Raw genomic sequence first — 16218 nt, forward strand, 5'->3', positions numbered from 1 at the left:
ATGTCGCTAGGCTGTCGTTTCGTACGAATAAAGTTATGCATTCCTTTTATCTTACTAGCCTTTCGCCCGGTTTTGCCCAAAAATTTTACCTCAAAACGTTCCGTTGCGACGTGAAAGACAAACGAACGATGTAAACGTCAGAAAGACAAATAAAGTAACAACTTTTCGTATTTTTAATATTAGACAGCCAATTTTTTTTTAACCTACGAGCAGTTGTGTCTCAGTGGCTGGGACCTTGGACATCAATAGAAAAGTCGAAAAAGTTCGAAAATAAGTGAGCAACACAATAAATATACATATTTTTTTATTTATCTGCACATTAGTCAAATTTGCACTCGAAACGGTGGTCTTAGTATCAAAAATTCGACGACAAGAATGACGAAGACGATGTAAACTTTTAAATTATTTCTTCTTGAAATGCCCGAAATAATGCCCATCCAAAAAGGCTATAACGATACGAAAATCAATAAATCGACTATTTAAAGATCTGTTTAAATAGTAACACTATCAATACTATACACATTCAGTATACTTGAGAGTTCAACTGAGAAATACGCAAACTAAGAACTTGTACTAAATGTAGACCCCAGTTGCACTTCCTCCATTAAGTAAACTTCAAATATTCCGTATAGCCGTTTGGTATTTATTCAAAATACATTTGCCGTTCAATCAGATATAACATCATAGAACAACAGAGTATTCAAACAGAATTTAATAAAGCTACGCTTTGAAGGCTACATTTGAATAGTTTAATGTTTGTACAATAATCTTACGATTTGGTAAGTTATTTACATTTATCTGCGTCTTAGAAATAGTGAATGCAATCGATTAATTTGCGATAAAGTCAGTTACGTGCTAAACGAATCTAAGCAATCAATCAGTTGTAGGGTTTGAGAGTTTAATTTAATTTAATTTTAAGCTAGCGCTGTTGTAATATCTGAGGTTCGTTTTTTTATAAATATGTATATAGAGTAATAATCAGAGAAAAAAAATCATTCGAAATAAGCAATACTCGAATTGCATGATTAAACAATTATTAATTAGTAATCCTATTATGGACTACGTCAGAATTTTTATGTTAAAATTAATGTATTTTGTTAGTTATCTAATTTCCTTAGTCACATTTTATCTTTATCACATTTTCGTATAAAATTATATTCTTTGAAATGCTTGAACACTTATTCAGCAAAATATTTCTCTATTCACCCGTCTGAAGCTCGACCTTTTGATATAGCGTATTGTGTTTTCGTCTTCAAGCAAAGATTCACAACTACAGAATAAATGAAATTGTCCTACACCCTACGGATTCAACAAGATAAATGGAGTACGTGCAAATACTTGTACCAACTTCCTACATAAGAGTATAGAGGCAATGTGGGTAGGTGTCAACGCAATAACGCCGCACCCCACGGTTCAATAGAATTGTGTTTATCTTGCTATCCGGAAAGGCTCTGTCTACTAAACCATGTGATAAAGGCATCCCTTACAATCTTGCGACGTTACGCGAAATAAGGGGGTATTCGGGCCTGAAGTTGTAATGACTGATGGTGTTCTTATTGGGGAATGGAGCAAATTGTTTCATACTACTACATCACTGTAATTATAGTTATGAATGGGATTTAAACAATACAAGTTTTGTTTATCGTCCTTTTAATATAATGCACTAATGAAGTAAGGAAGGCCCAAATATTGCATATGCGCACATCATTTACATTATGTGCATTTATTAAAATTAATATTTTATGTTTGAATAAATTAGATAAGATCTATAATAGAATGCGAAATTAACGCTGTCTGTCTCTTTTCACGCCTAATCCACTGAACCAATTTAGATGATATTTGGTACCAAAATAGCTTGAGACCTATGAACTTAAAGTAGGTGTTTTTTTGACTACTTGGAAAAGCCACGACCGAAAAGCAACTATTCTATATTTTATCTTTCAAAATACTGTTATATTTCGGGCATATATATTAGACTTTTACTCATCTACAACACATCAAGCTTATGAAGCAAATACGAGATATAAGAAAACTAATACAAATGATCTCCCAACAGGAAAAAATACAAATAAGAAATTGTAATCACTCGTAGTTAGTTAACACGTAATTACATAAAGTAGTTGGACGGAACCGATACCGTCTAAGTCGGTGTAACTCGCAACTTAATAGAAAAGTTCCCAACAAGTAATGGACGACGGGATCGATACTGATTGTTACCTAACTAACGTTGCTAACTACATAGATTAAAGGTAGATGGAAATCCGATATATCATTACAGGTATAAATATTTATTGATTTTGAACTGACCTTCGGAATATAGAAGGTAAATATACTTTCTATATTGATTTCAAAAAGAGGTCTTATATAAGGGGTCGATAACTTGTCAGCCGAATTTATGCTTATTTATTGTAACACACAAAAACGTTATCTAGTAAAGGCAATATAGAATAATTATAGAAAAAAATATATTTCAGTATAAATTATTAATTGTTTTCATCAAGAGGTTTACATCATTGTAAAAATACAAATGTATTCTACGTCATAATACTTACATGAAATGCGCCTCGTATGATCGGACCAGCTTGTCCAACATAAAGCGTCGACGCAGAATCAAATACCAGTTCTGGCGGGTTCCTTTTAACTGACATACTATCAAATTCTACGCAATTTAGAAACAGTGTGATGTTATCGTTAGTCACTCTTATAGCGAAGCGCGTCCACTTCTTCGCAAACGATGGCACCACGAACGATGCAATGGTCTGCGACAGAGCGTAAATATTCGCATCCGTGTACAACAGAGAGATATTGGTCAAGCCAGGCCCGCTGGGGATTAGCTGGACACCTAATTGAACCACTGTTTCCAAAGGGTTGACCACTGAAAAGAGGAACCCGCCATCTTTATTCGCCGGCCGTACTGTCGCTGTTATTGAGAATTCAGCGTAAAGTTTCTCCGGCATAAAGAGACGATACGGAGATTTAATATCAGATCCCGGCTTTAGCCCGTAAGCCGGAAAACCATCGAGGCCCTCATCGAAGTACTGGGTCTTCGGATTGCTAAATGGAACTCCGATAGCGTGCAGCAAGTCGTATTCGGGGATATCTGAAAAACGAAGGCGATAGATTTATGTTTGTTTTATTGGCGTTCTAACCCGTGTCTAGTTTATTTTTTCGGTGGAATCGTTTGGCACCATTTGATGAAATTAGTTTGGAAGTTTGTGAATATTGATCAGTACTTTTAAAAATATTTTGTTCTTATTAAGTGATGAATAAATCCTATACCTTTCTTTCATAATTACTTTAGCTAGCAATAAAGTTATATAATTATTTAAGATACAACAATATCCGGAATTTGTATTATATTTAGTTCTATATTTTGTATTCCTAAACCTTCGACGAATATAATGAACACATTAAAATAAATTCACAAAACTGAATAATCTTTCACTTCGTTTGAGCGAAATAACATGTACTTATTTCTTCCAGTTTATTTACAGATAGTAAAACAATAGTGAATAGGAAAGCCGAATTAATGTAATTACTATTACGCCTCAATTCTATCTCCCAAAATCGAAATTTCGAGAAGCTGTTCGTAAAATCGTAGAGACAATTAACATGTGCTTTGTATACGTCAAATACCCAGTGTATTGTAGTGATGGTATACATTGCAGGATTGATATCAAACGAGATGCGGGCATAAATGTAGCATACATACTTACGCTTTATGATATTCATATAGCGTTTTAGACTATGGGGCGTAATGTCAATTTATTTTTTTAGTGTAATAATCGATGTAGTAATGAAGTCAGTCTAATATTATCTTGTGAAAGTGACCATGTATTTTTAACAAAGAAATAGGTTTAGAACTTAAAGATAGGATAAGAAATACGCGATTTATTTATAATATTATTAAAGACCGACGTTTACTCGAAATCAAACACATGAAAAAACAAAGAAATAGGCTTCCATATAAATGGATAATAAATAATTCAATCACAACATGAGTTCAATGAAACGTAGGAAGTTACTCATATGTAAATGTAATTGTCAATCGTGTTTAACAGATGGCGTTAGTAGTAATGCATCTATAAGACATTTTCTATGAATCAAATAATAGAAAAAGCTTAATTGAACACAACCGAACTAACCATTGATTTATACGTTAGTATTTAATGTTTTAAAAAGTAATCAACGTTAAGATTTAAGCCGTATGGGCTATAAAAATGCTCGTATACTAAGAGTTATTGCCTGCGGAAGCTGCATCAAATAAAATGATCTTTAAATAATTTAGTCGTAGCATTTCTGTGTTTTGTATGACGCTATAATAAATTAATAGCTATTACATAAAGTAATCGTGTATTTTTATATAATGTTTTGAAATTTAACAAAGAGTCGAAAAGTCTAAGGTAGTCTTAGTTATTTCACTGGCATATCTATACTTATTGTATAAATGCGAAGTATGATAGATTTTTTAACTTTCCTTCATTTTGCAACTGAGCATATTTTTGAAGCATTACTATTAGTATAAGGCAGTTCATCAGAATGTTATAGGACATTTGTTACCGCGGTTAAACATGATATCTTTTCGTTTCAAACACTTACACACATATACAATGCTTACACTCACAGCGAGGATGGTTATTAATAAGGCGAAAAGCACGTGAGTAATGAGTAGGTATATAAAATATCTTACCGTTCGGGTATTTCGATCCAAAACTGCCATCATTTGCTGAGCAAATCGTCACGTGAAAGAGAAGAGTCAGCCACAACCACCTGAAAGGAAATATCATAATGTGTATATAAAAGTGACTGTCATAAAAATGACCATATTATTTTTATAGTATAGTAAATTTTTGATTCTACTACTGAAGTTAATGGTAAGTATGATGAATTTTATCATAGTAGATACCAAACATTTGAATACGGTTTAATGAATATCTAGGGAGTATCCTTCCTACTAATATTATAAATGCGAAAGCTTGTAAGAATGTGCGTGTGTTTGTGGCTCTTTCACGCAAAAACTACTGAACCGATTGCAATGAAATTTGGTACGTAGACAGCTGGATAACTGGAATAACATATATGCCACTTTTTAATCCGATATTCCTATGGGATACGGACTTACGCGGGTGAAACCGCGGGGCGCAGCTAGTAATAATTATATATCTATTTGTTACATGTCATATATAGCCTGTAATGCTCAAACATCAATGTATTATTAATGAATTTTTTTATATAATTAGAATGCATATCGGTAGCATTTCATATGACAATATTGATATCAATGTTTTTCCTTAACACCAAAATACCTATTTATAGGTATTTAGTTCATATTTTTATTCTTCCATCTGTAAAATCTTAACACAAGATTAATCACGTCAATCGGCTGAAAAACCACGGAGTTATAGAGGACAAAACGAAAAAATAAACCGTTGAACGGAGAATCTGCTTGTTTTTAAGAACGTCCGTTAAAAATAATACACACCTATATATTTATTTTGACCGCCTCCTTGGTACAGTGGTTAACGCGTGAGCGTAGAACCGAGGGGTCCTGGGTTCAATTCCCGGTGGGGACGCACAAAAAAAAATGTCTCGGTCTGGCAGGACACAGAAGGCTGATCACCTACTTGTCCCTAAACAAAATCGATCAGTGAAACGGATGTACATCATCTGCCCCATACCCCACTAGGGGACACGGGACTTCACTTATATATTTATTTATTTACATTATTACATTATTGTGAACGAGAATAAACAATCGAATATTCGAGTTTATTTATGGGATGTTAAGAGAAAAATTGACTATTTGCAAGTCCAATGGCGGTTGGGTGAAGCGAAAATTTAATTGACGAATTCACAATTCTCTACAGCCCTAAATAATATTATTGCGTTTCGCTTTAAATTTTTGGCTTACTTTGTATACAAATTATTTAATTGAATCCTTCATGAATAAGGAATAAATGATTTTGTTCAATGGTTTTGTTTTAGTAAGATTTCAGTTAGTGTTTGTTATAAAACTTGTAATAATTTGGTATGAAGGGTCTGCAACCTGATTAATTAAGTATGGCAATACAAGTTTATTCAATTAATTATATATTAAAAGTACAATTGAAAGTGAAATAATTTTAAATTGATGAATATTATGTAATGGACATGGAAAGCGCACAAATTTTTCAAATAGATTAGAATTATATTATATTGGGTGAGTCCGTACTATTAATCAATGATTGCTATAAAATATTCAAATATCTTAGTGTTAATATTATTCGTGCTGACATTTTCCTATTACACAGACTTGTTTGTCATAATGAATTGTCAATTCACAAGTTTATTAATTTGAATTATACCCGAAGCCTACTCAAAGGTTGTACCTTAGCTTTATGTAAGAATATTAAGCAATACTATAATGGTAGGCATTTGCAAGGCTGTATTTATACTGAGAATAATACGCTGTGAAATGACAAGCTGTATTGTATTTATATGAAGTGCATGTTAATGAGTTTGGAGTAATAAGCACACTTAATATTTGACAGATTAATCGACCAGTTTATGTTGATCCCTTTACTGATTGTATATTACTCAAATATGTGTCAATGAAACTCACGGACGCAATATGTACCTTAATACGAATTTACGTACAATAATGCAATTAAATTTAATAGCGTAAACAATTCTAATATCATTCGAATACAATTACAATAAAAAAACTCAACACTTTATTGAAATGTACTATCAGTTTATAGAACACATTGAACCTGCGGTACAGAAGGCTATCCAATAAACAATCACTTACCTCAAATCACTTATTTAATTTAATAGTGTTATAAATACGTAATACAACAAATAAAATAAAAATCAACTTACAATATCTATTAAATAATCTACCCTTCTCAAGCAACACTTCAAAGCATTACAGTTGAACGAAACCAATCGTTTTATTCCGTTTTTTGCAATTAATTAAACTGAGCGTTCGGTTTTGCAACACTCCGTATTAATTATCCTGAGGAAACAGAAGTCATGAGTGCCAATCAATCAACCAGTGGTGAGGGCGGTCGACAGCGGTCGCTTTTTGGACGCATTCATATACTTGTAATTGATTACATTACTCGCTTTTGTGGTGAGTTAGTTGTAGATATCGGTATTAGATTCGAAACTTTGTTTATTAAAAACGTATCGAATTGTATGTGTGCAGGGTTTTCAATGATGATTATAGGCTTAAATGTAGTTCCTTTGACAGAATTCCGAATGTATTATAGCCAAAGGACTAGTTTCACGATTTTTTAAAAGTCATTGATGACCTTATTAACATATTTTTAATGTCGTTTATACATATGCAGGATTCTAGCTATAAAGATGGAAAAAAATCAAGTTAGACCAAACAATGTACCACTTTAGATAAATAAAATTTCATAACAATATTATTGCTTCAATGTAAGGGAAGTTCACAAACGCTGCCTTCCAAATTACTATGATCATGTGATAATGTGCGACTATTTTCGTATGTTAATTGGCTTATCGCGCACAACGGGAGCATAATGAGTATTGGGTTGTTGTTAAGTGATACTGGTTTTCCAATAATAATGTCAGTGCTTCAGCAATCCCGCCTTATGACTTTAAAAGACAAAGATCGGGGACAGCTGTAAGTGTAGTAAAGGTTAATAGTATTAAGTATTAAGTATATTCAATGCATGTTCACACTAACATTACAAATGTGAAAGTTAGTTTTGTTTGGATGTTTGTCCGTCAATCACGCTAAAACCACTGAACGGATTTTGAAATTTGGTGTGCAGGGTGACGCGGGTGATAGGATACTTTTTATCCCGATTAAATGCTCCCTTGGGATAAAACAGGAATCTTGATATCCAGGCGGAGCCGGTACGAGCGTCTAGTAGTCTATAATTCTATTGCAAAATATTTTTCTAAGTGTCTTCATACGTCTTAGGTTCTTACGTAAATAATAATAATAGTTAAATCTTAACCTACATATATACTATTACAAAATAAACTTCGTCACTATAAATCAAATGTTAGTAGATATGTTAAATACGTTGTATGTTAGTATATTATTGCCTTAAAATAAAAAAGAAGCTAAAAAATTTTTTATTAAAGCATGCATACTATAATAACAGCGAAGAAAGTACATCTAATTTATGGTTCAATAAGTGTTTCAAATCAAGTAACTATTACACAAATATTAATCAAACTTAAGCTACGAGCTATAATTTCACAGTTTGACTTGTAGATGGGTTACCAAATGTGGGGTCACGTCGGGTTCAAATACAGGTCGAAGCGTGATATAAACGATGTTCATTATACTATAGGAAATTCACGTTGTGTTCAATTTAATACAATAATATGCGTTTAAGCAAGCATTTAGCTTCATGCATTTCCTTAATTAGTTGTTTAGTGTTATTAGAAAATTTACTTTTCATCAAATTGTCTTATAATTTAAAATCAGGTGTGCAAAAACATATTTTCATTTGTTATTGTAATACTGAAATTACAAACACTCACTTATTATCTGGTTGATTTGATTCGGCGACATATTTATAAGATCCACCTATTGATTATTATTATATGTTGAATATAGTAAATTTAGTTATAGTTGGATAGCCCTCACACCCCACAAAGTGATTAAGTAAATTACGAAGCACCAGTAACATCTTTTAAATATTTATGATGTTCGATTTATCCGCTAACTCACCGATTTTCAAAGTTACTTTATATTTCAAAGAGTCTTCTGATGTGGTCATATGTAAATCGTATTAGAACTGAACCCTCAATTAAACCTTTTTAAAGTAGATCGTCGTTATATATATATTGGGATATTGCCAGGTTAATTAGCAAAAAGGATCCATGTGTAATGTACAATAACATTTAACACTAAAACTTGCAAAATTACTTCAAAAAAAGTTATTCAAGATAGCTTCCAAATTAGCTTCGTTAGAGATTGACATTGTTTTTTTGAAGATCCAGAAAATTCAGTAATCTGGCAACTTTTTCGTAACCAACATATTTTTCACGGAATGCACCTGTCATCTGGTTAACGTTTGTAGGTCTAGCAAATATTTGAAATTTCAGCCTGTCACGTGCACATGACGAATCCAGTATAGACAAAGCTTTGATGTTTTAGGTTTGTTTAAAATATTAATGCACTGGCAGTTTTCAATTAGCGTTAAATATAGCAATTTTATTTGTTTTACCTCAGTGTGATATTTTCGAGACATTGCTTTTTATATCAATATAAGTTGGAAATTATTAATTTCAGGATTTGCCGCTCATTCAAAATCAAGCATATTCGTGAGTGAAGTTAATAAATATAACAGTGTAATGAATTAATAAAAGTGATGAATTATTGTCAATTAACTGTTTCTATATGCGGTTTTACGTAGTAAATGTGGATAGTTTCTTTATATGCTATTGATATATAATTGAGTTTAAAAGCTGAGTAATATTCTGACTCATTGATCTTATTATGCTCGATGTAACAATTTACATTGCAGAAACAAACAACAGCAAAACATCATTGAGGTTTCAGTATCAGTCAGTCATACGCTTAAAAACGTTACAGGGCTTAAATATTAATTATGATTTATGGGTCGTCTTCGTATTTAACACTAGTTAGCCTAATCATCAAGGATCCAATGCTATTGACCTATCGTGTTGCGGATTCGTAATCATTTAACGAGTTAAGACTATGAACAACACGCAGAGTTATTGCGGTGATAATTAATTTATAGGCGCACCAGTTTTAATGTTTGTTGGTGCGTTTAGTATTTATTAATTGGGTTCTGTTTTACATGGTGCCACATAGAGAATGTTTGGCATAATTTTCAGTATTCGTTATATTGTGTAATTTTCTTATTTTTCATCGCGTATTAGGTTAGGTTAGCTTTGCATCGCGTATTAGGTCCTAGGTCATCAACGATTTAAGGGATAGAGAAATAGGTAGACATTCCTAATTAAATACGTACGTTTGTGACTAATTTTAATACAAATATTTACATAAATTATATTGAAGAATTAGATTACAGGAAGTCAGTTTATTAATTTGTATATGCACCTAATTTCTTGATGGCTAAATAATTCCATTGAAATTGTGTATGTTCAAATATACGAGAAGAGGATTTATTTCATTCGAAAGATTTTATTTCATTCCAAATTTTTATCTTTTGATAATGAAGTATTATGAGCAGTGTATTCTAGTTAATCTCACACTACTCTATATTACTATTTGTTTACGTTCATTACCCCTCGTTATAAAAGCTTACAGATGTACGATAATTTGTAAAGTAAGCAACGCTGTCTTTATTTATAACAATAAATAATATACGAAGCACCATCACAAAATATAAACAAAGATTTGAACCGTACATCTTACTTACATAACTCATAATTTATGCGCCCAATATTTCATACTCAATACAAATTAATGTCAGGTGAGAGTTCAATTTTTCTATACCTTTGTATGAAATTATTTATGATATTAGCGTTGTAACGGTTGTGTGTCAAGCTTAATTCTATTGACCTCTGATGGTCGGTGCGGTCTGACACGGGTTTTCTACGACAGTCATTGTTCTTTGTATATTATGAGAGTTGAATTTAAACTATCATAAGTGTAATTGTTAATTTATCATACAACTTTACGATTGTTATGTTGTCGTTTTAAAATGTTATCAATTGATCAGTAAAATAGTAGATGAAGAAAGAATACTCGTTCCATATTAAATGTATTGGTTTGAAATTTTGTATTAAATCATTATTTTATTTGTAATTGACTACTGTTAAATAATTTCAAAGGTTTATTGAAAGAAAATGTAAGAGGAATAACTAAAATTCATAGAAAATTTTAGATTCTCATAACTAAAATCAATTCAAGTTAATTTGATCTTAAAAAGCCTTTGTATTACAAAATATCTTTATCTAACACTAATTAAGCTAATATAAAGAAACATTCTATCATAAGATGTCTAAAAAATCTCTCAAAATTTTGTTTTCGATGAGAAGAAAAATAATAATTTCATAATGAAAACATAATAAGTTATCGCTTTTGATATTTCATCAAGTGACACAGCAAAGCATCTTATTATTACTAACATAGAATTCATTATTTTGCAGTTTATATATTAAAGTTATAGTATTAGTAAAGTTAAAATTATAGGTACCATTATTCAAAGGGATTTATCTTTAGCAGATAATGTTTAGATTCAAATACCAACTATCGCTGACACAATAATTGACTGACTATCCCACACCTACGCAACATAAATGCTGCTATTTGCATTTAAATAAGCATTTATTTCATCGGTATATCGTTAAATTATGTGTGAATTATGTATTTTTGGATAATTGTCGATTATTCCTGTGATGTTTACTTATCCTCACGAGTTATAGAATATTATAGGATGAGAGATAGTTGTATAAGGTATAAAATTTCGTATGATTAGACATTAATTGGAAACGTGGTAGTTCGTAGGACGTAACTGATTTTGCAGTTAGTTCGATATTCCTTTTATAATAATGTTTCAATAGCATACGTGTAAGTGTTTTTTTAGTTCTTAGGTATTTATGGTACGTTATTATTATCATATTAAAGTAAATCGCGTCACTTGCTGGTACCCGGGTATAAAGTAGCCTATGTACTTATCAAGACTATAATCTATGTCTCTACCAAATTTCATAAACATACGACAAGCTGTTTTCGGATGACGGAGTAACAAACATATTCATCCATTAATCCACAGTTACAAACTTCCGCGTTAATAATATCAGTAGGATAATGCATATTTGCTTGTATATTTATCGATTGTCAAGTGCTTGATAGTAGTAACAATTTAGTAATCGGTGTGATAGTGAAACAGGGTTTGCTCATTTGGGATTGGATAACACGAATGATTTTAGATATAATAACGTTGATTGTAAGAGATATCTCTTAGTTAATAAGTTCTTCTTTATGTCATAGTCAACTAAGGAGGTGGTTGGTCGTTAACCTAACTCCACCGCAAATGAATTGACGATTTTAAAATTAGGAAAATAGCCAAGGAATTGATTAGGGGAAGAAAGGATAGGACTGGAAAGATTAAGGAAGTAGATATGGACTAGAATTTGTTGATATGCGTTCACTATTTAACAAAAAAAAAGAAATGTAAGAAAATCGTAATCAGGTGCAGTATAAAAAAACAACAAAAACAACATTTAATCCTATACGTTGTTTACATTAGAATTTTTGTTCGTTTATATTTGTTCTATAAAACTTATCAAACAAAGATGTCTATTAACAAATCGTGGAACATATGAACTCTTTCTATAATATTTTCGAAGTGGCTGTCGGCATTTCCATAAATTATGAAGACCGATGAATTTCCCGGCAGACCCGCAAAAATAACATCTCGCTCGAGGGAGTCGTGTTACAGACAACCAGATCCCCTTAAGACAGCCACGCAAAATAAAGGAATGGCTAAGTCTGCACCGACGCCGTATATAAAATGGGTTCTTAAAAAGTATTTTAGAGTATACTGGTATTTAGTTTTAACACATTATTAAGCGTGCAAGTAAATATTTTTTGACGCAGTATATAATTCTTTAAAGCTTGATAAAATGAAGGATTCGAGGTGCCATAATTCATCTTAAATGCAACAGAGAGTAAAACTTTATGTGTTATGTGCTAAACTATAGTGATATATAATAGACAATGATACAACGGTTGAAAGATAAAAATAATTGCTTCTCTTTTTTTTAACCGTAACGATTATATTATAGCTTAAAAATCCATAAAATCTTGAAATATCATACGTTTGTGATTGCATAAAAATTGAATTTACTAATTTTCCATTTATATGCATTATTATTTGATATTACATAGGTATCAATATATCATGAACAGAACATGTAAGTTGATTATAAATTAATCATAATCATTATTATTCACTTTGCTCAATCTATGAGCTTTGTATTATATTTTTTATGTAGCGAAAATAGTTTATGTAATTTATATTATTTTATCAACTATTTATATTTATATTTTAAACAAGAGGGATATTTAGTATTTTTTTTTTTGAAATCTATAGAATTTACTTACTTTACTTATCACGTTGAAACAATGAAGTATATAAACCTTTTCACTGTCACAAACCTAAACTATTCTTCAGAACAAATACCATGGACCTACATTTCATTATTGATTAGTATTACAACAAATCGGAAGTTTAAAAAACCGATCAGGGATCTCTGAAAATACGTAATTCAAGACAATGGTCCCTCGAGGCTAAATCTGGGTACAACAATGTGTCGATGTTCCAATCTAGTTTTTATTACAGCTTTACGTCAGATGGGCCGAGTCTTAATCAACAGTGATTTAATAGCTTGACCTGTTATCTCTGGGATAATTAGTGATTAAGGAAACTGTTCTTTATTACTCGTTCAACTAATGTACGCAATGGACTGTGCGCTAGAATGAGTTTTCTATAGATGGTTTCTTTATTTGTATCGTTGTAATTACGTCAGCTATTTTTGTTAGTAGTACCTTGTACTTATTTTTCTGTGATCGTACTGTTAATCATTTTTAAAGTAATGGTTTTGAATGCTTCATTTATTTACCTTTATAGTTACTCTTCAAGTATGTGGTTAAGAGCTATAATGAATGAAGCAAGATATTATTTTTGCGTGGGCTGTACGTTATCAGATATTCAAATTAGAATAGTAAAAATCAAATTTAAATCTCCATTAAAAATTCAAATAAACCCAGGCCAGATATCAGCAAGTCATAAATAAAGTTCATCGAAGTAAAATCAAGTTTTATAGCGTCTTCCAAAGATTTTCACGTGAGCGATTTTAAAGCTCATTCAGCGTTGATTTATTCAAGCTTCTATCGCTTCACAGGATTAGATCCTACTTAAGTCTTAATAATTTAGCTGGATTGACTTCGCTCGCTTTAACGAATTAACTTTCATTTATAAAACTATTTTAGGGAATTTAATTTGCGGTTTCCGAACCCTGTTTTAGTTACTGAGAAGGATTATCCGTTTGGAATCAGTGAAATTCGTTCAATTTATAAATGTTATATTTTTGATCTTTCTTTGTATCAAATTGTCAGAATCAGACCACTTTCAAATAGGACCGCACGGAAGAGATCACTTACCAAATAAAAAAAAGAATTATGAAAATCGCTTCACCCAGTCCAAAGTTCTAAAAAATATAGTCAAAAAGAGAACGTCATCTTTTTTGAAGTCGGTTCACAAATACCTATCTAAGAATTTTGCGCGCATCCTGTTACGGAGTTTGCCATTCTAAAGTGCTTACGTATTTGCTTAGCTGCCTTCCGCTACCTATCAGATGCATTAAAATACTTTACTACGACTTTCCTAGTTCAATTTATTGAATTGCAAACAAAATTTCGCAAGATATCACCAATATACTTTAGCGATCACGTCACGAGCTATATGCAATTATGTCCAGCCATTCCGTTCGTATAATAAGTAATGACTCATGAAAATATTAACTCGCGCACATTTACATTATTCGTATTCAAAATCTCGAATGGATTATGGAGCTAGGCCAATTAGCGTTTCCCGAACGTGCCTTACGACGTGTCAACATGCAATTTATCGAACTATACAAATCTTATTGGCACATACCAGAATTGCACGCGTTTCCGAGCTATTTGGGGTAATAAATATGTGTTGACGGGTTTTAGTGAGTGCGACTGAGTGAGTGAGCTTTTAAAGTTGATTGTCTGTATTTATTTAAAAAGAGAACAGCATATTTGTGATTAAAAGGTCGACAAAGCAGCTGTATTTCTAGATTCTACTAATGTTACAAGTATGGATGGGTGTTGGTGACCGCTTAACATCAGGTGGCCAACCTTACGGATCCTTTGCTTGCTTTGTTACAAAAAGAAAAACAAAATAAAAAAGAGATTTTAAAAAAGCATAATCACGTAGGATATTAGGAAACAACTTTGTAAGGTATGTTGAAACCTAAAATCTTGATCAATGTTTCTAATCAGTGTAGTTACCTTTTTACTTCCCAAGCCTCATTAAAAAACAAACAAAATAATCAATTGATCAATAAAGGCAACATAAGCATAAATTAAACATATAGATATTAAAAAAAAAACAACAACAAGAATACTTAAATGTAAATTAACATCTTTACAAGCGAATCAATTTATAATTTTTATGACCTGCCGATTCCATCACACTACGAACACCCGCACATACAATTAACATATAATATGAATCACATAAAACATAAAAGTCCTTAAGGCACTGCGTACACAATAGTCCTTAAAAGTAAGAAAACCTTATCACGGTAAATAATTAATATTCAATACGGTGTCGAAACACTTTGTATTTATTTGTGTGCTGCCGACTCGAAATCAACACAAGGCAATAAGGTTGAACAATGGCTAAAGACATTTTTTTCGTTTCAACGATTTGTATGCAACGGCTGTGTGCATAAAAATGAGTCGATTTTTTTAATACAGCGTATCTTACTTCTTACTAATACTATAAATGCGAAAGTTTGAGAGAAAATAAGGATGTGTATATGTTTGTTACTCTTTTACACAAAAACTACAGAACCGATTGCAATGAAATTTGGTACGTAAGCTGGACAACTGGAATAACATATAGGCAACTTTTTATCCCGATATTCCAACGGGATACAGACTTACGCGGGTGAAACCGCGGGGTGCAGCTAGTTCTTTATAATTCACGTTTCACTTGCTCTTATTTTCCTGAGGCGCAAGTACTAAAATTGGCAGTCTGAAGTACGCGTTTGAACTTATTAAACTTGGATGGAAAATATAATTTTGCTATCCGTAGCCCACGGCACCGCCTACGTGCCTTTTTGTCCCTTTTTTGCTACCCTAGTAGTAACTGAGCTAGAAAGTCTTTATTGAAAATTGTTTTTATATTTTTAGTATTATTTGTTATATTATTTTAATATTTAGTAATTGTTTATTTAATTGGAAGAATCTACTCTGATCTGTAATCTGCTCTGAATCTGAAGAAATTCTTCAATTTTTACGATACACAAACATCATCATCATCAGCCCATAATATATGCTCCTACTGTTGGGACATAGGCCTCCTATGAGGGTTTACATACACGATGCACAAATCATGTTGTTATTATTTTATCTTTGTCGAAAAAGATATATGAATGAAAAGTCTGTATATAAATCAATAATATAATAATATGAAATTCAAAATATGTATG

At 31.7% G+C, this 16218-nt stretch overlaps 1 protein-coding gene across 6 annotated transcripts in view; it reads right to left on the bottom strand.

Moving 5' to 3' along the window:
- The window catches only part of LOC119840645 (collagen alpha-1(XV) chain-like), a 116078-nt gene that overhangs the window by 36485 nt on the left and 63375 nt on the right, over positions 1-16218 (bottom strand). For all 6 annotated transcript variants that reach the window (XM_038367336.1, XM_038367335.1, XM_038367333.1 and 3 more), the window contains 2 exons: positions 4691-4770; positions 2553-3100 (listed from right to left, as the gene is read on the bottom strand). In XM_038367336.1, the coding sequence (XP_038223264.1) occupies positions 2553-3100; positions 4691-4770 (628 nt within the window). The remainder of the gene's footprint in view (positions 1-2552; positions 3101-4690; positions 4771-16218) is intronic.

The sequence above is a fragment of the Zerene cesonia genome, chromosome 7, assembly GCF_012273895.1.
Source record: "Zerene cesonia ecotype Mississippi chromosome 7, Zerene_cesonia_1.1, whole genome shotgun sequence".
NCBI classification, from domain to species: domain Eukaryota; kingdom Metazoa; phylum Arthropoda; class Insecta; order Lepidoptera; family Pieridae; genus Zerene; species Zerene cesonia.